Raw genomic sequence first — 27,814 nt, 5'->3', positions numbered from 1 at the left:
GGAGAAAGGGAGTTACGACCCCCTCCCCCGGTATCTCCCCAACATCTGCGCAGCCCCATAATAACTGTCTTGAGGCCGGGCCCCTGCAGGTGGTCCTCTGCCTCCCACTCACAGCCCCTGCGGAGTCCCCAGTAGGGCCTAAATGTGCCCCCCTCCAGCCCTGGCCCCCCACCTGCTGGCCCTGGGCCCATCCCACCTAAGCTACCTAAGCCTGCACAGAACTCCCTCACCCTGACCCCTCAACCTCCTGCCCTCCGCTGCTGGAGCCCCGCCTCCACCTCAGCCCAGAGCACTGAGCCCCCTAAGCCCCGCCCCCAGCACCCCTCCCCCGCCCAGCTCCCTATCTCCCCGCCTGCCCTAGTCCCCCCCAACTCCGCCTCCAACTCAGTGCCCCCTTACTGCATCCCCCTCACCCCACACCCTAAACCCCCTCATAGAAGTGGGCTCTTAACCCCACCCATCCTGAAGGCTCTCCTCCCCCCTCCCCCGCTGGACTCCCTAACCCCCCCACCCAGCATGAGTGCCCCGCATGAGCCCTTCACCCTTCCACCCAACACCCCCTGGCAGTGAGGGCTTCCTTGCCCCTCCCCCGCACCTCCCCGCCCCCGCACGTCACGCAGCTCGCGGGAACCCTGCGCGCCCCCCACCCCAGTGCTCTTCTGCGGGTCTGTACCCCTGGCCCCCAGTTTTCCGACCCCACGCGTCTCCTACTGGTTTCTGGGAAGCCCCTTGTCCGGGTTTCATGGCCCTCTCACCCCGGGGGACCCTGAGTGTGGAGACCCTGGACCGCTCAGACTCTGACCTGCTGGACGAGGAGCCTTGGCAGGCCACCTGTGAAATCCGTGAGTCATTTTACTTCTCGGGGCCTCGGCCTCCTGTGCTTGCGGTGTCATCCCCGGAGACCACAGGCTGGGGCCTAGGGGACACTGTGAGAGGGGAGAGCGTGGGGTGTGGGAGGGACCGGAAGCTGTGGGTAGACCTGGGCCCCTCCACCCCACCTAAGGCCTCCTTGCCCTCCCCTTTGTGGGGAGAAGCCCACAGGACCCCACACTGTGGCAGGGGCCCTGGGCGGGGAGGGACCTGCCACAGGGACCACACCGGGCCTCCTGGCAAGGTTGGCACTCACCACAGGTCTTTCTGGCCCTGGATGCTGGGGCAGGAGGGGCAGGCGGTACCACAGGAGGTGGGTGGGACCCAAGCTGGGGGGTGGGGTGCATCCCCCGTGCTGGGAGCCAGGGCTCCCAGGCAGAGGCCCACTGGCCACTCTCTCCCTCCGTACCTGCCCTTTCTCCCGGCGGGGTCTCCATGTGGTTGTCCCAGTCCCGGAGCCGGACACAGAGCACAGCATGGACGTCATCCTGGTGGGCTCCAGCGAGCTGTCAGCGCCGGCTTCCCCCAGGCCCTGCAGAGGTAAGGGTACTGGGTCCATCACTTAGGATGCCAACCCCAGGCCTGGGCCATGTCTAGGGTCCCAGGCTTCTGGAATATTCACACGCCTGGGGAGGGGCAGGAGGCCCCCCCTCGCTGCCCCCCAGCTCCTGTGACATCAGATCACCCCCGTGACACTTGGCCATGTTTACATGAGAGCAAAGCAGGAGAGGGGACGGTCTCCTTCTTGTTTTCTTTTCCAGATCTTCTTGCATATGAAGTCAAGGTTAACCAGAGAGACATAGAAGGTGAGCCCTGGCCCCGGTAGAGGGGAAGGTCAGCCAGCTCCGGCCAGCCTTGGTCAGCCTCACGCGGCCGCTGACCCTGGAGAAGGCCCTGGCTATCGCGGGGGCCCTGTTCCTCTCCCCGCACCCACCCCAGGTCCCCCGAGGCTTCATTCCAGTATTTCCCAGTACAGTCACAGAGTTAGGCAACCTTCACCGAAGTCTAATCTTAGGGCAATTTCGTCACCCAAAAAGAGACCCAGGACCCCACCCTGGCCACTGCCTCCCCTTTTCAGCATTAGGTGACCATGAATCTCCTTTGTTTTTCTGTGGATATGCCTGTTCTGGACCCCTTGTATTTCCGTAGGCATTTTTTAAAGATTTATTTATTTATTTGAGAGAGAACAAGCATGTGTAGGGGAGGGGGGAGGGGGGAGGGGGGAGGGGGGAGGGGGGAGGGAGGAGGGCCAGAAAGAAAGAAAGAGAATCTGAAGGAGACTCCACGCCCAGCACAGAGCCTGAGGTGGGGGGCTCTGTCCCAGGACTCTGAGACCATGCCCGACCCAAGCCAGACACTTACCCAACAGAGCCGCCCAGACGCCCCTCCATACGCATTTTAGGATCAGCTTATCAATTTTTACCAAAAATCAAAAAACAAACAAAACCCTGAACAGAAAAGCCAGCTGGGATCTTGAGGGGGATCTGTAGACCAGCTGGGGTCTTGAGGGGGATCTGTAGACCAGCTGGGGTCTTGAGGGGGATCTGTAGACCAGCTGGGATCTTGAGGGGGATCTGTAGACCAGCTGGGATCTTGAGGGGGATCTGTAGACCAGCTGGGGTCTTGAGGGGGATCTGTAGACCAGCTGGGGTCTTGAGGGGGATCTGTAGACCAGCTGGGGTCTTGAGGGGGATCTGTAGACCAGCTGGGGTCTTGAGGGGCATCTGTAGACCAGCTGGGGTCTTGAGGGGGATCTGTAGACCAGCTGGGGTCTTGAGGGGGATCTGTAGACCAGCTGGGGTCTTGAGGGGGATCTGTAGACCAGCTGGGGTCTTGAGGGGCATCTGTAGACCAGCTGGGGTCTTGAGGGGGATCTGTAGACCAGCTGGGGTCTTGAGGGGGATCTGTAGACCAGCTGGGGTCTTGAGGGGGATCTGTAGACCAGCTGGGGAGACCTGGCGCTGTAACCAGGCTAAGTCTTCTGATCCGTACGCAGGAGATCCTGTGATACAGTCCCATTTGCGTAGATCTTTCATTTTTTTCTGCGACGTTCTGTGGTTATCCGTGTACGGGTCTTGCCCTTCTTCCGTTACGTTCATTGCTAAGTCTGTTGCTCTGTTTGCTGGTGTCACGACCCGTGGGGCGCGTCGGACGTCCGCGTCAGACATGTGCATCTGCTGTGGGAGCTTCCAGGTGCACACACAGCACCCTCTGTTTGAAGGGGGGATGTGTGCTCCATGCAAGGTAAGCGGGGAGCTGAGGGGTGGCTTGCTGGAGGCCTCGGGGTAGAGGGGGGTGCCATCCTGGCTCTGCCCCTCGCCAAGGACAAGTTTCTGGACTGCCTCTTCCTGTACGACGATGATGGGTACCAGTCGTACTGTTCCATCTGCTGCGCAGGAGAGACGCTGCTCATCTGTGAAAACCCCGACTGCACCCGGTGAGCCCGGGGGCGCCGGCCCGGCGGGGGTGGGGGGCGCTCAGCAGGGTGGTGGGGGGACTTGAGGGGCAGTATGGGCAAAGGAGCCCCTGCCCACCATCCAGGGCTCACCCAGCATCTGGGCTCCTTGGCCTGCAGCATGGGGGGATTTCCCCCCAAGATGATTTCCATTTCCATCCCAAGTATTTTGTTTGGTATTGAGCCTTGACATGTGGGAGGTGAGGCGTCGGAAGATTTGCGTTCCTGATTTTTCTCTTTATTGTTGTTAGTGCGAAGACATGTGGCTCCCTCAGTCATGAGCGGGGAAGTGACGCAAACCCCGCTCCCCGGGGGCTTGCGGTCAGGGCCAAGGCCAGGCTCCAGCTGAGGTCCTCCCCGCCCCCTCTCTCTGGGCCCCAGACCTGCCCCCCAGCGGGTGTCTGTGCCCTTGGGTTCCCTGGGAGACCCTAACTTCTCGCAGGCTCTGCAGGTGGGGCAGACCGGAGGCTTAGCGGATTCCGTGGAATCTGTCTTTGCCCGCTAATCACCCCCCACCTCGCTGTCTTCTGCAGATGGCTCCCTCGTGCTGCTCTAGGTCCCTAGGAGGGACTGGTCCCCCTTCCCGGGTGACAGCTCACCCTCCTCCCTGCCCCGTGCGTGCGGGGTGAGTCTTTCCCCATGAGCCTGAGGGTGGCTTCCATCGCTCCCTGCTGCCTGGTGGCCTTTGGGAGGCCACTTCCATGACTGGGACTCTGCTTGACTCCAGATGCTACTGCTTCGAGTGTGTGGACACGCTGGTCGGCCCCGGGACCTCGGGGAAAGTTCAGGCCATGAGCAACTGGGTGTGTTTCCTGTGCCTGCCCTTCCCCCGCAGCGGGCTCCTGCACAGGAGAAGGAAATGGCGGGGCTGGCTGAAGGCCTTCTGTGACCGCGAGTCGGTGAGGGGTGAGGGGCGGCGGGCAGGTGGGGGGGGCAGCAGCGGCGGGGGGGGGGGCTGGGCTCCCAGGACTGACGAGCCATGCGCAGGGGCCTTAACCCTCAGTTTTCTCTGCTGCCAGTGGCAGAATGCCCCTCTGCTCTGATAGCTGATGCTGAAACTAAGGCTTTTAAGCAAATACGCTTGCCTCATTTTCCTCTCTGAGGGCATGCTCCACTAGACGGTCTAGTTTTTTTGAAAATTACCATGGTTTGGCAGGTGTGCTTCTTCCAAGCCAGGGAGTGAGGCATTTGCAGCAGGTGGGAGTGGGGCTCAGCAGAGGTGCACCCCCAAGTCCAGCAAATGGGAGCAAAGACGTAGGCAGTGGGCACAGACGGGACATGGACAGGGCACCGTGGGGTGCAGACTCGGGGCACAGACAGGATGCAGATGGGGCACAGACTCGGGGCGCAGACAGGATACAGACTCGGGGCACAGACGGGGTGCAGACGGGGCACAGACTTGGGGAAGAGATGGGGTGCAGACGAGGCACAGATAGGGCACAGACTCGGGAGGCAGACGGGGCCCAGACCTGGGGCACAGATGGGGCACAGACGTGGGGCATGGACGAGGGATCTCTTGAGGGTGGAGGCCAGGAGCCGTGAACTAAGCAGGAGCTATGGGTTCATCAAAGTGGGATGAACTATGGCCTTCAAGTCCTAACCCCTGGTACCTGTGAATGTGGCCGATGTTGGAGGTAGGGTCTTGGTAGTTGTGATTCAGCTACGGATCTCCAGGTGGGATCAGCTTGGTTGGGGAGCACCTGCAAGGCAATGACAGGTGTCACAGAGAGGAGAGAGGGATGGAGACACCCAGAAGGAAGCCAGCCGCGTGACCAGGGGAGAGAGGCTGGAGGGACTGTCTACGAGCCAAGGAGCCCAAGGACTGCTGGCCAGCATAGGGACGCTTGGGAGAGGCAGGAGGACCCTCCCTCAGAGTCCCCAGAGGGAGCCAGACCCGCCACATTTGGACTTGGACTTCTGGCCTCCAGAGTAAAAATAAATGAGTGGTTTTAAGTCACAGTTTATATTCAGTGTTATGGCAGCCCCAGGAAGCTAAGACAGAAGAGTGGTCACCCTGGGTGAGCAAGCAGGGACAGCAAGGGAGCCACACCCACATCCGGCAAAACAGGGCGCCCCCTCCACCTCTCAGCCTCCAGCTCTCCCTCAGCCTCCAGCCCCCCTCAGCCTCCAGCCCCCCTCAGCCTCCAGCTCCCTCAGCCTCCAGCCCCCCCCAGCCTCCAGCCCCCTCAGCCTCCAGCTCCCCCCAGCCTCCAGCCCCCTCAGCCTCCAGCTCCCCCTCAGCCTCCAGCCCCCCCTCAGCCTCCAGCCCCCGCCAGCCTCCAGCTCCCCCCTCAGCCTCCAGCTCCCCCCTCAGCCTCCAGCCCCCCTCAGCCTCCAGCTCCCCCCTCAGCCTCCAGCTCCCCCTCAGCCTCCAGCTCCCCCTCAGCCTCCAGCCCCCTCCAGCCTCCAGCTCCCCCCTCAGCCTCCAGCTCCCCCCTCAGCCTCCAGCTCCCCCTCAGCCTCCAGCCCCCCTCAGCCTCCAGCTCCCCCCTCAGCCTCCAGCTCCCCCTCAGCCTCCAGCTCCCCCTCAGCCTCCAGCCCCCCCAGCCTCCAGCTCCCCCTCAGCCTCCAGCTCCCCCTCAGCCTCCAGCTCCCCCTCAGCCTCCAGCCCCCCCAGCCTCCAGCCCCCCTCAGCCTCCAGCTCCCCCCTCAGCCTCCAGCTCCTCCCAGCATCCAGCTCCTTCTGGAGGTTGAACAGAGTCTTCTCCTCACCCAGCAAGATTCACCCTGTGGATGTGGGAAGAGGAGTCCCCGTGGAGCCGGCTTTCTGGGCGGCTGCTGTGTGGTGGGAAGCAGGCGGGGTGAGAGGGCTGCCCCCCGCCCACCTGGATGTGCCCGAGCCGTGCATCTCACCGGTGTCTCCCTGACGGGGCTGGGGCACCAGTGGGCTGGGAGATGGTATGTGCTGACCCTAGGGTGTCTCCCCACCTCCATGGGCTCCCCTCTCTCCTGGGGCCTGGTGCTGGCCCCGGGCACCCATACCTGGGTTCTCGGCCACGACAGTTCTGGGAACGCCCTGCACCGCCTTGCTGGCCACCTGGGCACAGGGGTGGGCCCGGCCAGGTGCCTGGCACAGGCCGGGAGCCTGGACAGCTTATGCCCCATGGCCGACGTGCCTTTATGGTTTTGGAAGAGGAGGTGCATGCGATCCTAGTAGAACTTTCTGCCCACTCCATCAGTGGGATCCATCCCAGTGTAGACAGATGCCATGCTGGCCAGCTGCAGGAAATTTCCCTTGGGAAGGAAATGAAGTTGATATTCAGAAGTTTTAATGCTGGCGCAGTGCTGAGTGGGGGAGGCAGGGAAGAAGGAGCTCCCCACCCCACCCCAACCCTCCCCAGCTGCAGCAGGGGACCAGGACACCCCCAGGGTCCATCAGAGCCGCACCCATACTGGACCCCCTGCCCTCCTCACACCCACCTCTGAACTTGCCAGCCCCCCACCCATTGGCTCCAGCCACAGGCAGAGCCTTCCCCATGTGGCTCTGGGGCTCCTGCTCAGGCCTGCTCCCGGCCAGGTGGTGGCTTGATGCCCTGTGTGTGGGAGGCCAGGCACCCCCAAGTGCATCCTCTTGGATTCACACGCAGGGGTCCTGGAAGGTTGTGGGTGCGTGTCCTCCACTGGCTCTCTGGTCCTTTGTCCTCAGCTGGGAGCTCTCAGGGCTGCCAGGTGGCTCGGGGACCACGCCGAGAGCCCACACAGGGAAGGAGAGGAGTCGGGGAATCCCACTGCTGTACCTGTTCAGGATCCCCCAAGAAATCCAGAGGAAGTGCTTCCTCTCGGATAGAATTGTCTTCCTCCACGATCAGGAAAAGCCCCTCGCTCTTGCCTTTCCCCTGCTCGAGATGACCCGGTGGGGGTCGGGGCTGCAGACCTCAGCCTGGGGGCCACGTGGGCAGGGCAGGGCCAGCCTGCCGTGGAGGCGCGTTCAGGGGTGTCTGCCTCGTTGGGGAGATGCCTCTGCGGGACCAGAAAGAATTTTCCTTGTGCCTCATGGGCTCTGCAACCAGGTCACCACGAAAACTGTGTTTTTAATAGGAGAATCCCCTGGAGACGTATAAAACAGTGCCCGTGTGGAAGAGAGAGCCGGTCCGGGTCCTGTCCCTTTTTGGGAACATCCGGAGAGGTGAGCGTAGTGAGAGCACCGGGGGTCCTGCACGGGGGACGGGAGCTGGAGAATGTTCCCTGCGAGCCTTGCGCACCACGGTCCCGGTGGCCTCGCGGGCACCCCAGCTGTGAACCGGGTGCCAGCGAAGGAGTCAGGAGGCATGGCCCCAGGCCACCCTGCCCGGATGGTGCATCCCTTGGTCTAATTTGTAAGGTCCTTTCTGGCCTGTCTTCCCTCCAGCAGGCCAAGGGCTCTGTGAGGCGGTGCCCAGGGCTCCCGCAACCACGCCCACGTGTCCCACAGCCTGGCTGGGTGACCGCAGCCTGGCGGATTTCCTAACCCAGAGCATGACACCACAGCCTTGGAAGGCCTGGTTTCGCAACAAATTCCTTGACTTAAATCAATACTCAGTGGAGTTGACTTGCTTGGTGTGTAACGTCACAAATAGCTTCATCCTCGGCCCCAGTCACCTGGTTAAACGGAGAGCGTTTGCTCATGTTTCCGGGTCAGTCATTGGCCATTTCATTCTGCGGGGGTCAAACGCTGGCCCTTCTGTGCCTCCTCCTGTCTCCCCTTGCAGAGCTCGTGAGTTTGGGCTTCTTGGAGAGTGGTTCCGCCCCGGGAGGATTGAAGCACTTGGACGATGTCACAGATGTTGTGAGGAGGGACGTAAGTAGTGCCGTGTGCCTCTGGGGCCAGGGTGAGCGCAGGTGTGCGGGACAGCCCGTGGGGCCGGGGGTGTAGCTTGCAGGGACGGCACCCCACAGGCAGTGGGGGAGAAGGGAGGGCTGTTTTCCTGACCCGCGCGCTGCCCACAGCCCAGAGCAGAGCCGCGGGCCTGACCTCCAGCCGCGGGGTTGAAATGCCGGGGGCCAGTCCCAGCACTGGGGACGGTGCTGCCCAGACTGGGGGCTTAACCCCGCCCGTCGTCTCAAAGAAAACCTTGAACTGAACAGCCAGTCACTGTTTGGGGGCATCCTCCGACCACAGCGACGGCATGTTCCGACTTCCTGGAAGGCTGTTTCCTGCTGTCTGGGACAGTGGCCTTGGAGGAAGTGCCTCCTGATGACGCAGCAGGACACCACTGGGCCCGGAGCCCTTCCCGGCTGGGGGGAGGGGGCTGCGAAGCCTCCTCTGGCGGCCCCAGGGCGGGAGGACCTGGCCCGTGGGGCTCTGCCAGCAGGAGAGAGGATTGGTCCTGCGAGCCACCAACCGTGGGCGGAGGGTTTGGGGCCGGCTGGTCACAAGGAGGGGCCCGTGTGGGGGTTCTGCTCCGCCCTGCCTCAGCGCTCTGCACCCCCTCAGGCCCGGGAGCCCATGGTCCGAGGGGCTAGCCCTCCTCTCCGGCCGTGCCTGGGGGAGCCCAGCAGGGTCTTGTCCCCCTCGGGGCTCCCCTGCCCTGAAGCCAGCGCTGGTCTCTTCACGGGGCGGGGCACACCCCGACCCCACACCCTTAACCTTCGTTACCATGGGCCTCATCCAAGACCCCACATCTGCCGTCACCCCATCCCCTGTAGACAGCCCACCGTGGGGCATTTCTGGAGCCTGCCCCCGCACGATGCTCATCCCAGACCCCAGGGCCAAGCGCTCGGACTGGGTGTGCAACAGGACGGTGACGTGAGGCCTCCCCTACACGGGGGCCTCTCCCTGCCCACTGGCTATGGCTCCCAGACGCCCGCCTTCCCCAGTGAAGCCTGCGGTCGGTCGCAAGGCAGGACACCTGATTTCTGTAGCTAGCCTGTGGCCTCTATTATGGATAGTCACGTGATGCCTACGATCACCAGCAACGTGTGCCATCATTTTTGATAGTAGTACTCGAAACCTGTGTTCTCTCAGTAGCCATGGGGACACCTGTTACAGCAACCCCGGATCAGGGGTGCGTGGCATCACTCAGCGCCCCACGCCACCCCTCCGACCTCACTTCCTTTCACAAGGCCTGTGACACAGGGCCGGACTGCTCGCAGCCCCTCCTAGAGATGGGGAGCGGCCGTCCGCGCCTGCTCCTGGCGGTGGGTTTCCAGGAGATTTGAAGTGAACTCCGGCGGGCTTCTGTTCCAGGCCGGAGGGGAGGGGCCGGCAGCTGGGGGGAACTGGGAGTTCTCGCTTAGACTCGGTCTTTTTCTGTGCTCGGCCTCACCGTGACAGGTTCGGGGGGTCAGCGGCTGACTGTCGGGTTGCTTGTCTGGGACCGTCAGCCCGCACTCGGCGCCTTGCGCCCCTGACCCGCTCTCCTCTGTCCAGACGCCCCTCCTGTAAGCCCGGCCAGAGCCCAGCGGCCAGACGCCCCCAGGGGCACGCTCAGCGACACTAGCCTTTGGGGGCACACGGGGACAAGGTGGAGGTGGGCGCAAGGTTTGGGGGCCTACCCGTAGGATGCAGGCTCTTGCTGAGCTGCTCGGGGGACAGTCAAGGGGGCAGGGGCTATTAGGAAACCGGGGGTCCAGCATCTGGGTCTCTCATTAGTTTGTTTTAGTAGAAAGACAGGGGCCGGGATTGTCATTAGTGGGAGTCCCTCAGGCCGCCCGCAGAGGAGCACCTGTGCTTGAAGAGCATCCTTTTGTTGTCTGCTCAGGCACGAGGGGGGTGGATTTTATCATTTTCCACGGGCCTGCAGTGACCGGCTGGCAGGGAAGGTGGCCGCCCGGCAGTTAGCTGCAGGCTGCCGGCTGTCACGTCGGGGGCACACAAGGATTCCACGTGAATCCTGGGGCGTCACTGCCAACCTTCCCAGGGCCGCTTCTGTAAGGCACAGCGGGGTCGCCTCGGACCCTGAGTGCCCTGCGGAGGGCTGGCCTCCCCTCAGAGGACGGAGGCCGGGCTCCGCGCGTCCCCGAGGCCGGTGGCGACCGAGAACCACCACGGCGGGGCTGACTGGTGGGCCTCACTGCCCCAGCGGGGGGCTCTGCGGGGGCCCAGCCTCATCGTGAGCCTCCCACCTGGACACACGAGGTGCCCGCCGCTGTGGGGACGCTTGGCCCCTGAAAGCCTGAGGCAGGACAGTGTGCCGTCTCCCGCAGGTGGAAGGATGGGGCCCATTTGACCTTGTGTACGGCTCCACACCCGCCCTTGGCCACGCTTGCGACCACCCTCCGGGTAAGAGACGGCGGTCTGCCCGCATCCCGGGCCATCTCAGCCCCACACCCTCCTGCATCCTGAGGGGCGGCCGCATTCTGAGGAGCCGTCGTCCTCGGGCCTCACCCGCACGAGTAGCCTGTCCACTCAGCGAGTACGGTTTGGTGGGTTTGACCCGCGGGAAGCCACGCTGCATCCGAGGGTGGGGGGGACCCGTCCCTGCGGAAGCTGCCTGGCGCCCACCCGCTGTGCTCTGTGCCCCTGTCGCAGGTGCTCTGCGTGGACACATGCACAGGAGGACACGCACGTGCGCTTTACCCGCGGGCTTGTCTCCCCCTGTGTTGTCCCTTACTAACCGCAGGGCGCCTGGGTGAGGCGGGGGACTGCACTCGGGGCCACACGGACCCCGGGGCCCTTGAGCCTCAGCCGCTCTGGCGGGGACAGGCCTGCCCTGGGGAGTAGGTGGGTGCCCGCAGCAGACCAGCCACGCCGGAGCGGCCCTCCCAAGTCACCCCTGGCCCCCCAGCCCCTCAGCCTCCCCCCTCCCACCGTGTCCCCTCACGGGCACCGCCCGCACACACGTACACACCCTCCCCCCCCCCCCAGCGTGGTACCTGTTCCAGTTCCACCGCGTCCTGCAGTACGCGAGGCCCAGGCCAGGCAGCCAGCAGCCCTTCTTCTGGATGTTCGTAGACAATCTGGTGCTGAGCCAAGATGACCAGACCGTAGCCACTCGCTTCCTGGAGGTACGTGCAATGCCGCAGTCTGGGTGGCGGGCAGGGAGCCCTCCCCAGGGACATGCCAGTGCCTCCAGGGGACAGCACGGCTCACGGCCCCACCCCGCAGCCTCCTCTTCTTGGGGCTCACGAGGGCCCGCTGCAATCCCGAGGCACAGACCCTGTTGGTGGCCTTGGAGGGCGTCCCCTGCCCGCAGCTCCTGCACTTCTGGACACGTGGGGCTCCCGGTTTGTGCACAAAAACATCTCCGGACACGGGCACACGCCACACACGTACACATAATCACACGTGCACTCATGCACACACACGTGTACTCATCCTCTGGGGCGCAGACAGCCTTGGGTTTCCTCCGCCTGCCTGAATCCCTGACCCTGAGAGCAGCGTCCTGGGCTCAGCTGGCCTGGGCCCCTCCCAGCACTGCCCCCCTCAGGACAGCCCCCGCTGGGGCCTGGTGTCCCCCCTTCTCAGGACGTCTCCCCCACGCTCACAGCAGAAAGGCTCCTTGCTGCCCGGCCCTGTCCCCCTTGCCTGGTTACCTCCGGGATGCTTTATGCAAATACAGGCAAATCTGGCGAGGCCCCGCTCTGCTCTGCAGCTGGCTTTCTCCCATGAACAGTCCCCTCGGAAACCCCTCCGCTGCACACACGCCTCCCTCGTTCGCTGCTTCAGCGGCAGTGTTCTGTGCAGTTCAATTCTGTTCAGTTTTACTTTGTATGGACACAAAAAATGTGTTCCGCCTGTTCCCTGTTGATGGGTATTGGGGTTGTTGTAGTCTTGTGGGGACATCTGCGGGATGGATCCCAGGAAGGACGTTGATGTGCAAAGTTCGGTCATCCTTACAGCCGTGTCTCCCTGCCCAGCCTCCAGCCCCCCAGCAGGGCCCGCGGGGTGCACGCTTTCCCGTGCAGTCCTGCTGCGTTGGGGCCTGGGTTCCACCGTGTTTTCGCGACCTTCCGTTTTGCCGTCTGACCGGGTTTGATGTGTACACGACACATTGTTGATTTTTGTGTGTTCGTTTGGCTCCTTGTTGAGTCACCTCGCCGACTACGGTAGTTTCCGGTCGATCGGATTAGACTTTCTGGGTATTTGAGATGGTCCTCTGCAAACAGCTGTCACCTTTTCTTCTAAGTTTGCTCCTGAGACACCCTGCTCTTGTCTCGTGGTGCAGGCGCCTGCCGGACAGTGTTGGATCACAGCGTTGACAGGACAGCCCTGTCTGTGTTTGCCTGTCACAGAAATGTGTCCAGGGCTTCCCTACACAGCTGGCTCTCAGGTCGGGGTTGATGTATTTCACTATGCTAGGGAACTTACCAGAAGTTTCCACTGATTTCCGTGTTAATCTCGTCAAGAGTAGTTGTTGGATTCTGTCAAACGTTCTTTTTTAAGTCTGTGGAGATCGTTAGGTTATTTTCCTCTTTAGATCTATGAAGAAGATATGATATAGGATTCCTAATAAGGAAGCAACCCCAGGATCTGGGGAAAAATCCACTCAGTTGGGTGCATGATTCTTTTCACGTCTTTCTGAATTCTGGTGCACGGCGTTTCCTTTGGGACACGCTCGAGACAACTGCTCTGTTCCGTGCAGGTGTCCACATGGAACCTGCTTTATAAACCTACCTGAAAAATGGAATTCTCCCGTGAAACTGTGTGGATAGGCTGTTGCGGCCATTGTGCTAAAATGGGGTAGCTCTGGGGCGCCTGGGTGGCTCAGTCAGTTGAGTGTCTGCCTTCGGCTCAGATCATGATCCCAGAATCCTGGGATCCAGCCCCGCATCGGGCTCCGTGCTCCGCGGGAAGCCTGCTTCTCCCTCTCCCTCTGCCTGCCTGCCTGCCTACTTGTAATCTGTGTGTGTGTGTGTGTGTGTGTGTGTGTGAAATAAATAAATAAATAATCTTAAAAATAAAAAATAAAAAAATAAGATGGGGTAGCTAAAGGACCCTACTACGATTTTCCATCTCTTCTGAGATCGGTTTGGTAAGTTATGTTCTCCTAGAATACCATCCGTGAGTTACGGTTTTAAAAGTCATTTTCACGGCAGTAAGCGAAGTGTTCCCATGATTCTCCTGCTTTCTTCCATGTCTGTGGTGATTTCTCCTCGTTAGGAAGTCTAATGCCGCCACATAAATGCAGCCAGGACCAGGTTTGTAACCTGCACTATTTATAAAAAAAAAAAAAAAAATCTTTGAATAAGTAATAGTGGGTCCAGCCAAAAAGTGCAGATTCCAAATGTGGGTGCCAGTTTCCAGCACACGTAGAGGACAGCAAAAATACTGACTTTTGATCGTTTTGCACATGCGTTTGGCAGGTCACAAGTGGTCCCAAACCCAAAGTAGTCCAGAAAGGGAGCTTTCCACGTTTTCTATAACAGCTCCCATCTTGCTGTGGACCTGCATTCCTGCTGCAGGTGGGGAAAACCTAGACGTGCCAAATGTAGGTACCATGTCTTTCAGCTCTGGCAGGTGACTGGTGTTCTGCACCAAAGATTCACAACCGCTGTGTCTCAGCTTCCAAAAGGAAAGAGAACTTTATTATAGAAACCCAATAGAAACAGAAGATGAAAGGAATCTACACATAGATGAAGGTAATAGGGAGCAATAAATGAGAACAAGGCAAAGTTACATCAGATCAGGTACTTGGAACACCCAACCTTATCAGCTGGGGAAGCCCTGTGGAGACACCCAGGGTGGAGTCCCCACTGAGAGGCCTGGGCATCTCGGCCTCCCTGCAGCGGAGACTTCCCGCTGACCATCCCCATAAGGGCCGTATTTATGGGGCCAGTGACGGGGTCTGAGGTTAAACATTGGCTCACTTACATGCAGTTTGGAGTGAGCTGCATTTCTATGTTCTCATGTTTCTGTATTGTCAAGGAGCCTAGGCTGTGTGTGTCTGCCTCCCCTCGGGGATTCCAAAACTCTGCACTTTTTGGCTGGACCCACTATTACTCCAGCCTGGAGCAGCAGGGGACCTGAGACAAGATTCGTAGCCCTTGGTGTCCAGAACAGAAGGGCCAGTTCTGACCTGGAGGCCGGATCATATATTGTAAATAACCAGGCTCCCAAGGTTGTTTGTGCAGCACGAGTCTCACAAACACCATTCCTCAGCCTGCCTGTGCACGTGCCGGTGGTGGGTTCTGCGGGATAAATCACACAAACATCTGTCCATGTGGAGCATTCAGTTCTTGAGCTGCCACGCATCATCCAACACTATATATACCTGCAAAGCACTTTTTACATATCCATAGTCCAGCAGCACATTTTAAGTAACACAATGAGCATAATTATAAGTCAGGCATCCCTTAAAAACCCTCCCCAGTGGGGTAACCAATCAAACCAGGGGAAGTATTGATTTGACCAAGTTCATGTCTCACGTTATTTATAAATTTATCCATTTTTTAGAATTATCAGTAATGTTAAAACAGCACGTTCGTGGAGATTCATTACATTTTAAGAACAGAAGGTAATCTACAGTAGCTCTATTTTGTAATAATGTTTCTCACGGAGCAGTTAATTCCTGATTCATGGCTGCGAAGTCATTCACAGTATCCTTAACTATTTTAGAGGTTATGCAAGGTATCTGTGTTATTTCATTCTGTTCACACACTATTCATCCAGGTGTAGCTCAAATGCTGGCTGTGAGAGCAACAGCAGCAGAAGGAGGTAACAGGGTTAGAGGAACATCACAATCAGCCGGCAAGGCGCGGTTCCCGCGAAGACTTTCTTTTTCTTTCTTTTTTTTTTTTTTAAAAGATTTTATTTATTTATTTGACAGAGAGAGAGACAGCGAGAGCAGGAACACAAGCAGGGCAGAGGGTCAGAGGGAGAAGCAGGCTTCCCGCCGTGTAGGGAGCCCGATGTGGGACTCGATCCCAGGACCCTGGGATCATGACCTGAGCCAAAGGCAGACGCTTAAGGACTGAGCCACCCATGCGCCCTCCCGCGAAGACTTTCAAGAGGATGCGACACAGGCAGAAAGTTTCCCTACAGCACACGCACCTTGATGATGTTTCAGAGTATAGTTATACTGGGGGTTTGCTCATAAACCATGACCCTCCAAAAGGCGATAACAAAGTGTCGACTGGGGCGTATATATGAGAGTTACAGTTACAAGTAGAAGGAATTGTAGAGCAATTCACACGTTTCAGTGAAAGGCATAGGTCCCTAATATGGGAAAGGGAGGAGGCACATCAATGTTAGCAATTGATAATGGAAGATTAATACTATTGAGGTGTAAGAATTTACTTAAAGAAGTCCCTCTGCCAATGATATTTTGTCTTAATAGGTTTTGGGGACTATTTCCTTTGAGTACACAAAGAACTGAGGTTTAACCCATTAGTTGCCAGGTGCACCCAGAAATTGTTTTCTCTTAAAAGAACAGTACGATTGTTATGCAGTGTTACAAGTATAGATTCTTGTTCAGAACTGACATCAGTGGGGGTCTGCTTTCTCCCTTTTATACATGTGTATTCACCATCATCGGACAAGGTGACGGCTTGTAGCCGTATAGTGAAATTAATAGTTATCTTGACGAGTTTGGTCAGTGAGGTTATGAAAACGTCCCACACATTTTTGGGAATAAATCTCATATCTATTGTGATACCAGGTAAAGAACAGTTGGTCCAACAGAGCAGGCTCAGTGGCTGCCCTACTCCAACGGAGACAGCCGTGGGCTGAGTCTGCAGGATATGGGTGGGTTGTGTCCACCTGGGAAAGCACAGAACCCACATTTGTGTTTATGATTCGTGGAGGGAAACATACATTAAGGGAACATGATGTAACTTATCATCACCAGAATACATTACTATTACTGTAGCATCGCCTCCTTGAGCAATTACTTTGGCAGGAGTGGGAATACTGTTGGATGGCTTTGTCACCGAAGGCTTTGCCCCCAGCTCCCAAGCATCTCTGGAGCCAAACCCCCATCTCCCCTTACAGGGACAGAGCCAGGCTGCAACGAGAGTAATTGGTGCGACAAGAGTAATTGTCCAGTCCAATCATATTTTTGTACTGAAAGCATGTGCTTTCCAGAATTGAGTGAAGGGACCTTTGTCTCCCCTTGATAATCAGGATCAATGGCTCATCCGAATATTTGTATTCCTCTTATGCCAGTCCTGACCGCTCCATGATCTATCCAGATGTTTTGGGGGGAGGGCAGTGAATTCCTAGGCTGGTAGGCACAGTCACCTGACAACTGTAATTTATTTGTGCTTCTCTCATAGAACGTAAATCTAGTCCAGCAGACTCAGGGATGGCTCTGTAAGGTAATTTAGCACCTGAATTAATATCCCAGCATATTAATGTTGATTGGAATGGTTTTGTCACATTGCTTATTTGCAAATAAGGGGGTTTCATCTGACCTAGTGGAGTTTCCTTTTGACTCGTAGGTCTGTTGCTTAGGACTTTTATTTTTTTTATTTTTTTTAAGATTTTATTTATTTATTTGACAGAGAGACACAGAGAGAGAGGGAACACAAGCAGGGGGAGTGGGAGAGGGGACACCAGCAGGGGGAGGGGGAGAGGGAGAGGCAGGCTTCCCGCGGAGCAGGGAGCCCGGTGCGGGACTCGATCCCAGGACCCTGGGACCATGGCCCGAGCCGAAGGCAGACGCTCAACAACTGAGCCACCCAGGCGCCCCTGCTTAGGACTTTTAAAGCCTCAGTTAAGTATAGCTTTCGTTTTGGTAAAGAGCCATCCCCTAATTTTTTTAAATTCCTGTTTAAGCAGAGTCCTTCTGTCCGTTCCCCCAACCCAGCCGCCTGCAGGTGATGGGGAATATGATAAATCCACTCCACACTCTATGAGGCGACAAAAGCTTTCACTAACTTACCTGCAGAGTAGAAGGCTTTATCACTCTGGATCTGAGTAATTACATCATAATATAAGAGGATAGTCTCTAAGGTTTTGATTGTATTCTGCTGGGTGGCATATGGGCAAAGAGAGAAACCACGAAGTACCCCGAACAAGTGTCCACTGACACACAAATGTATTGACAACCTGTACCAGCCCCACATAATCTCCTTGCCAAATCTGAGCGGGGCGTCTTCCGCACTGAATCTGTCTTTTGTACTGTTGTGGAATTTTCTGCTTCTGCCAAATCTGACAAATTGGGCTTTTTTAAAAAATATTATTTATTTATTTATTTTTTTGACAGAGAGAGAGAGAGAGAGAGCATAAGCAGGGGGAGCAGCAGAGGGAGAGGGAGAAGCAGACTCCCCGCCGAGCAGGGAGCCCGATGCGGGACTCGATCCCAGGACCCCGGGATCATGACCTGAGCCGAAGGCAGCCGCTTAACCAGCTGAGCCACGCAGGTGCCCCTAAATTGGGCATTTTAATATGGTTTCTTTTATGGCTTCCTGAGTGATGGGTATCCCACGGTCCTGGACCCACCTGGGAGTAGCCTGCTCTCCCAAATGTCCGTTTTTCTCATGCACTCATTGCGCTGGTTGGGTGTCAGGCCCAGGCTCAGTTACATTTGCCATGATTTGGGCGGGCGAGTCACCCACTTCACTGAGGGTCCACTCTGTGGAGGTAGACACACTGTTAGCATCCACGTGGAAAACAGTGATTTTAGTATTGTGGGCCCACTGCCAAATGTCTTCCCATGGGGAGTGTTCCCCAATCTCTTTACCGGTAGCAGTCCTTTGGTGTTTTTTCCATCATGTCATCCATCCTGCTAGACCATTGGCCACTGACCAGGAGTCAGTATGTAGGTGACATTGTCCCTCTTGCTCTTGGTTTAAGACTGTGTAAACAGCGGAAAGCTCTGCATGTTGGCTACTCACCCCATCTCCCTGTGTTTGTAACGTCTTTTTAAGATGGGGGTTGTAAGCTACAGCTTTCCAGAGGCTAGCATTATTAATAAATTCTGCCTTTCGTCAGTAAACCAGGCATGCTGTGGTTCTTTGGTTAGTTGATCATTTGGCTTCCTCCCCGTCATAGAGGAATGGGCTAATGGGACATCAGGAGGACATATTGACTCATTGGGATTAGTAGCCAGGTCATTAACTTCTTCATGCAGGTGATATTCCTTTTATGCCAGGCTTAGCCCAGTCTTGTCTATACCACTTCTGTTTTATTATGCCAGCTTCCTGCGCGTGTCTGATTTTATGAGCAGTAGGATTTCCTGGAATCCGTACATACTAGGAATCTGAGGCCTTATTAATACATGATGATTTACAGTTATAAGTTCAGTATCAGCCAGTGCCCCGGAGCCTGCCAATCATTGTTTTTTCAAATGAGGTCTGAGGGGTACTGCCCGAAGGGAGCTTCCTAGCCCCAAATCCTGAAGGCACCCGCTTAGCCGTCTTGTTTCTGCCATAAGCTCCAGGTAGCATTTTCCCCTTCCCCTGAGACCAGCAGCTCAACAGGCCCAGGTCTAACGGGCCATAAATCCAAAGCAGCTTGAACAGCCGGTTTCACTCGCTGAGAAGCCTGTTGCCCAGCAGCACACCAATTAAACTGATGCTTCTTTCGAGTAACTTTCTAGACAGGGTTTAATAGCGGCCCCAGATGTGGGATATGGTTTCTCCAGAACCCAAACAATCGTACAAATTTCTGAGCTTACTGTTCATTTTGTGGTGATTTAGAGTTTAAATTTTTTTATTTGCTTTGGGTTAATTCTTTTTCTTTTATCCCAGAAAATTCCCAGAAATTTAACTGACTCAATCCTTGTATTTTGGAAGAATTAATGTCCCATCCCTTTCGTTTCATTTAGTAGCAACTCTAAGGCCTCTGCACCTGTGACTCATGGTCTCCCCGGATTAAACTATGGTCTGTGTAGTGAGGGATTAGAACCCTGATGGGCAACTTAGTTGGGGCCAGATGTGCTACTAGGGGCAGTGGCGGATCGTGGGGCTCTGTACATACCCTCAAGGCAGCCGGGTAAATATAAACCGACGGCCTTGCCACGTGAAGCAAATTGAGTCCAAGACTCGGGAGGAGCAGGGATGGTAAAAAAAGGCACTTGCCAAATCAGTCACTGCGTACCGGGGGCCGGCACGGGCTTGGATCTGCTCAGTGAAGGTAATTATGTCCAGCAGGACAGCGGGTAATGGAGGGGTAACTTTAATTCCTTATAATATGTTATTAGCCACTCGCCATCACTTTTTTTCACTGACTGAATAGGATTATTCCACTCAATAGTAGCAGCTACCAGTACACCTGTCGGGATGGAACCATAAATAGTGCTACCACTACCGTCCTGCCCACTGGGAATATGGGGTGGTTGTATCCGCGCCACTGGAGATGCCGCGGAGTGGACGGGGGCTCTGCTAGCTTGCCTACGATGACCGGTGTCAGTGTACGTTGGAATGCACATGTTCCAAACTGATACATGCCGTCGAATAAGGCCAGTTTGAGACCCTTGAGACTATGGATGCCAATTAGGTATTCGGGAACAGACGCTAGCGTTGCGTCATGATCTCTCTTCGGTAACTGCCCTGTTTTTAAAGGAAGTGTTGTCTGCATTCCCGGTGTTACCCCCACCCCACCCCACCCCCGGTCCAGTAATGCCAACTAATCATCCTTGGGACTTGTTGGGGTTTCCTTATATCAAATGGGCCTCTGGCCCGGTGTCCACAAGGGCCTGAGCAGTAGTGGTTGATCCATTTTTCCAATATGGAGTCATGGGCACATGGGGTCGTTCATCCTTTCGGGTGAATTCGACATCCTTGCTTGCTCTGGGGCTTGGCCTCTCCGAGGAGGTCAGAGCTGGGTGCTGGCAGCGCCCAGACCATATAGGCACACTGGCCATGACAGGAGGGCCTCTCCTGACCCTACTGGGCGTAGGGCGTTGGGCGGCTTGAGATAGAATCTCACTGACTTCCTGCTGAGAAAGATCCTCAATAGCGTCTTTCCTCTCCCCTGCCTGGTGGTCCCCCGCTGCTCGGGGGGCTCCGTCTGGGAGACCGAGGCTGAACGGGGCGAGCTTGCCCCTCGTCGGCGCTCTGGTCAGTCCCGGTCTCATCATCGTCCTAGACGTCGCCCAGCAGAAGCCAGAGCCGGGCGCACTTTCTTAGTAACCCCCTTTCCTCTCCTCTCTTTGTATTTGTCTTCGGCCATCCGTATGGCCGCTTTTTCCGCCACATGCTGGTAAGTGTGGATTTGGTCAGAAAGAACATCAGTCTGACATTGCGGCAGCACCTTTCGAGATTGCAAATCGGCTACTCCTTTTCCGATTTGAGTCTTTCCTTCTGACACTTATCACAGTGCTCCGCATCCCGCCTGAACGCTGTCATCCGCGGCGAGCAAGCAACGACACCCCACCTGTCCCAGCTACGGTCCGCAAGCACCTAGAAGATGCGGCCGCTCAGCTGACTGTGTTTACTTGCCTGTTGCTCACACAGATTGGCCCGCTTAGACCATTCCTTTGCAGTGAGCAAAACTGTAGGTCTTCCCACCCGAGAATATCAACGTCGGGGTGGGGGTTCCCTCCTCGAAACAGAAAAGGCATGTCCTGAACCCTGCCAACTACGTCAGTTATGTTCTGCACAAGATACACAACCGCTGAGTGTCAGCTTCCAAAAGGAAAGAGAACTTTATTATAGAAACCCAATAGAAACAGAAGATGAAAGGAATCTACACATAGATGAAGGTAATAGGGAGCAATAAATGAGAACAAGGCAAAGTTACGTCAGATCAGGTACTTGGAACACCCAACCTTATCAGCTGGGGAAGCCCCGTGGGACACCCAGGGTGGAGTCCCCACTGAGAGGCCTGGGCATCTCGGCCTCCCTGCAGCGGAGACTTCCCGCTGACCATCCCCATAAGGGCCGTATTTATGGGGCCAGTGACGGGGTCTGAGGTTAAACATTGGCGCACCTACGTGCAGTTTGGAGTGAGCTGCATTTCTGTGTTCTCATGTTTCTGTATTGTCAAGGAGCCTGGGCTGCGTGTGTCTGCCTCCCCTCGGGGATTCCATCCTGGGGTCCAGCCCAGCCCGGAGCAGCAGGGGACCTGAGACAAGATTCGTAGCCCTTGGTGTCCAGAACAGAAGGGCCAGTTCTGACCTGGAGGTCGGATCATATATTGTAAATAACCAGGCTCCCAAGGTTGTTCGCGCAGCGCGAGTCTCACAAACACCATTCCTCAGCCTGCCTGTGCACGTGCCGGTGGTGGGTTCTGCGGGATAAATCACACAAACATCTGTCCATGTGGCACAAGCGGCCATCGGGTGTCTCTCGCAGCCAGGTGTCTGGATACAGGAAGAGGTGGGTGTGTCCACAGCACTTGGGCTCAGGAGCAGTCCACATGGGACCCCTCCGGCCCCCCGAGTCCACGCGGGTGGAGTCGGCCTGTCTCCTGTTGTGTGTCAGGGACCAGGTGGCTTCTTGCCTCAGTTTCGATGCCCCCTCCCTTCCATGGCTCCCCCTCCCATCGGTGGAAGGTCCGTCTCCCTCCCACCCCCTCCCCATCCTTTCGGGGCCTTCTAGGGAGACTGGGACTCCAGGATCCAGGCACCAGGCAGCCTCCTTGGCTCCCAAGGCCCCGGCCCTTCAGAAGACTCTCTGTCTGCCAGCAAAGCCTCTTATCTTCCTGAAGCAGAACAGTCTTGGCTCAAAGACCAAGGACATCTTTATCCTTCAGGGGACTCCACCTCTGAGTTGGAGCGGGTGGAGAATTCCTGCCCCTGTGACCTGTGGGAATGAAAAAAGGGAAAATCTACTGGTTAAAAGTTTTACGATAAGATCTCAGCCTCTTTTCCTCATAAGGTCATAAAGGAAAACAGATGTGACACATAAGCAAGGTCGCCCGAGACACAGTCTGGGAAGGCCCGGCGTGGTGCCCGTGGTGGCTGAGGCCTGTGGGCACTGTGGGGGGCAGAGGTCGTCACCCTGATCCCAGCCGACGTTTCCATCCCTCAGGCCGACCCGGTGACCATCCAGGACGTCTGCGGCCGGGCCGTCCAGAACGCCGTGCATGTGTGGAGCAACATCCCAGCTGTGAGAAGGTTCCCTGTGCGTTCCAGGGCCCGTGGGAGCTGGGGGTGGGGGTGGGGGGCGCTGGTCCAGCGTCAGGCTCGCCACAGAAACGCAAGTTTGAGAACACATTGCTGTGTCCAGGTCAGGGGCTTTGTCTGGTAGGCCTTTGGTCTGCCCCCAAAATTCTGGGCATGCTCAAGGTCAGAAGGCCGGCTCCCACTTTGAGGACCTCTCCCCAGCTTCTTGCACTAAGGCTGTCTGAGGTGCTTCCCTCCGGACCTGTGGTGCTTCCCGAGTCCTGAGAAGGAAGTCCACACTCCCAGACACATGTCACCTGGCCACCTGCGCCCTGGAGTCCCAGCCCCAGCCTCTTGGAGCTCTGCCCTGCCCTACACACCCCACACTTGCACACACTCACACCCACCTGCTCACACTCATCCACACACCTACACCTGCTCACACATTCACGCCCATCTGCTCACGGACCCACACCTGGTCACACATATTCACATACCTGCTCGCGCGTTCACACCCACCTGCTCACGTTCATCCACACACCCACACCTGCGCACACATTCACGCCCCTCTGCTCACGCATATTCACACACCTCACATTCATCCACACGCCTGCTCGCAGACCACCTGCTCACACTCATTCACACACCCACACCTCACACACTCACACCCACCTGTCCACACATGTTCGCATGCCTGCTCACACTCACGCTCATCTACACACCCACACATGTTCATAATTCAAACCCATCTGCTCACATACCCACACCTGCTCACACATATTCACACACCTGCTCACACACTCACACCCATCTGCTCACACTCACCTACACACCCACACCTGCTCACACATATTCACATAACCTACTCACACACGCCCACTTGCTCACACTCACCCACACGCCTGCTCACACACCCATCTGCTCACTCATTCACACACCCACACCTGTTCACACATTCACACCTATCTGCTCACACACACACCTGCTCACACTCATCCACACACTTGCGCATACACGGACATCCACCTGCTCACATTCTTTCACACATCACATCTCACAGCTGCTCATGCTCACACCTACCTGCTCAAGCTCACACACAACTCACAGTCTTTTGCTCACATTCATTTACACACCTGCTCATACATTCCTATTCAGCTCATGCTTGTTCACACCCTCACACCCACCTGCTAACACTCGTTCACACACCTGCTCATGCTCACACACAGGTTCACATCCACACACCTCACATACCCACCTGCTCACACTCATTCACACCCACACCTCACATATATTCACATGCCTGCTCACACTCACACCTACCTGGTCACGTTCATTCACAAATCACACCTGCTCACACACAGCTGCTCATGCTCACACAACTCATAGTCCTCTGCTCACACTCATCCATACACCTGCTCATACGCTCACGCCCACCTGCTCGCACTCATTCACACACAGGTTCACACACACTCACGCTAACACAAGCTCACCACAGTGCATTTCTAGGCTGTCCTGAACAACAGTCCCTCAAACACACCATGCCTTGGGCCTTCACACGTACCCCTTCTCTGCTGCCTGAACATTCTTGGGACTGTTCTTTCTCATGAACATTCTGTCTGCCTCCCGGCCCCCAGCACACCCCCAGCCCCTGCTCCCCCCGGCCCCACTCCTCTGGACAGCTTTCTGCTCCCAGGACACCTGCCCTCACTCTTCTGTCCTTACCTGCACACTGTGCCCCGGAGCCCCTGAGGACACAGCCATCTCCCTGCCCCACACCCTGGGCCCTGTGGCACCTGCCCTTGTGTTGAGCCAACACTGACAGGATCTAAGCGAAGTCGTGTCTTCTCCTCCTGACAGCGAGTTTCTGGAAAATTCTGCCCACCCACCTCCCAATTCCAGCATGCCCCTAGCTTGTAGTGTGGCACGTGCTCATGGCAGAGCCCACCAAGCCTTGGCGCTTACCAGGCCCACACCCTGGCTCTGTGTTTGGGTGGAGCCCAAGTGAAGCAGCGCTCCACGTGTGGTTTCCGGAAGCCTTGGGCTGACTCAGGCCGCCTCTTCTGCTCACTGCCCTTCCCCCACCTCACCCCCTTGGGGGCGGCAGGTGCCCAGGGAAGCAGGGAGGCAGCTGGTTCCCAGAGATAAAGCTGGAAGCAGCGTCTTCAAATGGGCGCTTTCCTTCAGGCTGGGAGCCTCCCAGTCGCTGCCTTACTGTTGGCAGCTACCTCAGGACAGACAGCCTCAGGCAGTAGGGCAGGCCTGGGGAGGTATTTGGGGGGGGGGGCTGGGATGGGCACTGCGTGTTTCTGCCTCCTCATTTGCGGCTTTAATCCCCAAAGTAAACCCCAAAGTGTTCCCCGACTCCGGCGGGGTGCCTGGGAGCCTGAGATGGGGCCGGGGGTGGGTGGCGGCGGCTGCCTTGTCCAGAAGCCATGGGTCCCACCGCTTGCATCAGCTTGCGAGCCAGGCAGCCTGTGTTCTGCCCCCGCCAGCCCCATACTCAGGTCCTCCAGCACAGGCAGCCTCGGGACCCTCAGGGGGCCGGGCTTGGTGCCATTCGGGTCTTGGGAACAGGAATTCCTTGGGAATGATGCGCAGGGCAGTTAACCAGCCCTGCCCACCGAGTCCTGCCCTTTCTTCCATGTGGGTTTCCTCCGCAATGGCTTCTTCACACGGAACGTGGACCTGCTGAGTGGGGCCAGTGTCCCGGCTCCTCCCTGGGGCAAGCAGGAGGTGCGGGGGCCATCTGGTCCCCTACCGGCCAGGACTGCTTATCATCTACCACCGGCCGGAAGACTCACAAGATGGGCGAGGTCTTCGAAGGATGTTTCTCTTAGAGACCTCTGGATTACCTAGTGAGACGCACCGCAGGCTTCCCGGTGTGCCCCCCAACCCCCACGGGGCCCGTGCGGAGCCCGGGTTGGTAACGAGCCTCCTTCTGTCCTTTGGCAGCAGGCACTCTGCCCCGGCTTCCCGCGAGGAATTGACCCTGCTGGCTCAGGACAGGCAGAGAACAAAGCTCCCCGCCCAGGGGCCCGCCAAGCTGGTGAAGAATTGTTTTCTCCCCCTGAGAGAATATTTCAAGTATTTTTCAACAGGACTCACTTCCTCTTTATAAATGATTTATTTTACTATGAAGAAGGAAAGACTTTTCTTAGAACCAGGCAACTTTCCTTACATTGTTTCTTTTTTCCTTTCCAAATTATTATTTTATTTGCTTGACTTCGGATTTCCCAAGGTTGCCACAGACATGCGTTCCCTTTGGGTGTGGTGCTGCAGGGCCCTGGCCCTATGGTGCCCTTCTGGGGAGGGGGGTGGGTGAAGTTCCCAGCCCCTGACCGGGGACACCACCCTGATGTTATGAAGCATATTTGCTGCTGAAAATGTTTCCTGTGCCGGTTGAGAAGTTAAAAATATATTTATTGTGGTCGTTATGGGTCACATTCTCGTGTTTCTGTAAGGACAGCCTTTATTGTATCCTGTGGGACGTGGGACTGTGCATGAGGAAGATGAGCAGGACACATTGTCCGGAGCGGGTGTGGCCCTCGCTCCCTGTGTGCTGGGCCGTGCTGGCCATGGCTGTGCTGGCTCGTGACCGCCATTGGCCGTGATAATGAAAACCACTCAGCCTGATGATAGCTGCGCGAAATTGTAGAATATCACACTTGGGAAGCAAAGGGAGCACGGACTGAGCAGGCCGCGCGGAGGCCAGATCCGCTCGCGAGGCACGAGCCCGCAGGTGCCCCTTACACCAGAGGGACTTGCTTGCAGAAGGCAGGATCCCTGCTCACGCCGAGCCCATCGCAGAGCTGGCTTCAGGTCACTCATAATGAATCCTAAAGGGATCTTTCCTGATGAGCCGGAGAATCCCCCCAGGGGTGTAGCTTAGACAGTTAACAGACACAGGTTGTCCGGGGGGGTCCCAGCAGGGGCAAGGAGCCCCCCCCCCCCCCCACGCCCCAGCCTGTGCTGGCGCTGGTAGTAGAATATGGTGAAATCAGATGGGTAATTGTCCGGGATGACCTGGGGAGGTCCTTAATGTGATCACAAAGGTCCTTATCAGGGGAGGCAGAGGGAGACCTGACTTCATACAGGGAAGGTCATGACCCTGGAGAACGCGAAGCAGCGACAAACCAAGAAAGCTTGGGGCCACCGGGCGCAGAAGACCTCGGAAGGATCTTCACCCAGAGCTCCTGAAGGAGCTGATTCCAGACATCCAGCCTCCAGATCTTAGAGAGAGTACATTTTTGTTGCTTTAAGATGCCAAGCTTGTGGTGATTTAGGGCTCCCCCAGGAAACAGACACACCTGCTATAGGAGAAAAGATGGGCTCCCCGGGACCAGGGATCACACTGAGGGCTGCCCACAGGTCCCCTGTTCCGGGCTGTGCCGGACCCCCAGGGAGCTGCTCAGGACCGCCCAGGGGAAAGCCTGGGTCTCTAGCATCAAAGCACATGCCGCTCCCTTCCACGTCTGCACCGAGAACTCGGCAATCCCCACCACCAATACCCTTCCAGCTTGGTGCCCAGGGCGGCCTAGATGTTCCTCCAGTGGGCTTCTGCCTCCACACCCTCTGACTGCCGGAGAAACATGGTCACGGTCAAGGGGAAGAAAGGAAAACCTCTCAGCTGCAGGGAGCCTCCGAGGGCTGTTCTGTTTTTCCATTTGTCTTAAAATAACTCTGTGTTTGTGACCCACGGGCTAGCGTCCGTGTGAATGTTTTATACGTATCAACTCACAATAACCACATATGAACTCAGCTTTTTGAGGAAGGTGTTGTAACTATTTCCACTTCACAAATGGGAAAATGCGAGCACAGAGGAGTTAAGTAACTTGCCCCAGGTCACACAGCTCCTGAGAAGCAGAGCTGGGATGTGAATAGAACATGCATTTATCAGGCTGAGGTTCCTGGGGCTGGTCTTGGAGGTGCTCCTTCCCCCCACGGCCCCAAGCCTGGCTAGAAGGCCCCTTCCAGCCACCTGCATCCCTGCCCCTTCTCTACCTGCTCAACAAACAGGATGTTCCCTCGGTCCCCATTCTGGACTGCCCTGGTAGCAGCACCTGGCCTGGGGCCTGGCACGAGGGGCTGCTGCCCAGGAAGCAGAGCCGGCACCCCTCAGCTCTGCAGGTTAGCCCCTTCGAGCCCCTCTCCCCATCCCGCCCTCCCTCCCTCCCCGCTGCCCTGGGGCAGTGGCCGGGCCGCCTCGGGCTTCCGGACCTACCCACCCGACTGGGCACCTTCCCTTCCCCGCGCCTAAAAGCCCCTTGCACTTTGGGCCCGCCCCTCTCCGCCCTCCAACCCCCGGGGCAGCGTGGGCTCCTCGCGGGGGGGCCTCCGGAGGTAGAGCTCAACCCAGGCGTCGGCCAATCAATGCAGCCTAGCCCCTCCCCCTTCCAATCAGAGGGAGTCCCGGGATTTGCGGGGTGGGGGTGGGGGGCTGGACCCGGGAAGTCTAGGAGGGGGAGGTGTTCCCAGCCCGGCGATCCAACTCACCTGCGGATTTTGCCCCGGCTGGCCCTCGCCAAACGGGTTCTCTGCCGCCAACTGCCGCCAACCCGAGGGGCAGCAGGGCCGCCGACATCGTGTCTCCTTCCAGACCCGCGGGCCTGAGCCGGTGCCCCTCCCCCAAGTGTACCCG

At 57.3% G+C, this 27,814-nt stretch overlaps 1 protein-coding gene across 1 annotated transcript; it reads left to right on the top strand.

The window, feature by feature from the left end:
• The first annotated feature begins 742 nt into the window (after window positions 1–742).
• DNMT3L (DNA methyltransferase 3 like) lies at window positions 743–27,280 on the top strand. Its single transcript, XM_027584878.2, has 12 exons — window positions 743–842; window positions 1,237–1,410; window positions 1,632–1,676; window positions 3,035–3,114; window positions 3,195–3,307; window positions 4,053–4,224; window positions 7,364–7,451; window positions 8,014–8,102; window positions 10,451–10,526; window positions 11,112–11,251; window positions 22,103–22,188; window positions 25,129–27,280. The coding sequence occupies exons 1-12, from the start codon at window positions 743–745 to the stop codon at window positions 25,292–25,294; spliced, it is 1,329 nt and encodes a 442-aa protein (XP_027440679.2). The 3' UTR covers window positions 25,295–27,280.
• The last annotated feature ends 534 nt before the right edge of the window (window positions 27,281–27,814 follow it).

Source organism: Zalophus californianus, chromosome 1, assembly GCF_009762305.2.
Source record: "Zalophus californianus isolate mZalCal1 chromosome 1, mZalCal1.pri.v2, whole genome shotgun sequence".
Lineage (NCBI taxonomy): Eukaryota > Metazoa > Chordata > Mammalia > Carnivora > Otariidae > Zalophus > Zalophus californianus.
This window is presented reverse-complemented; position numbering and strand designations above follow the sequence as displayed.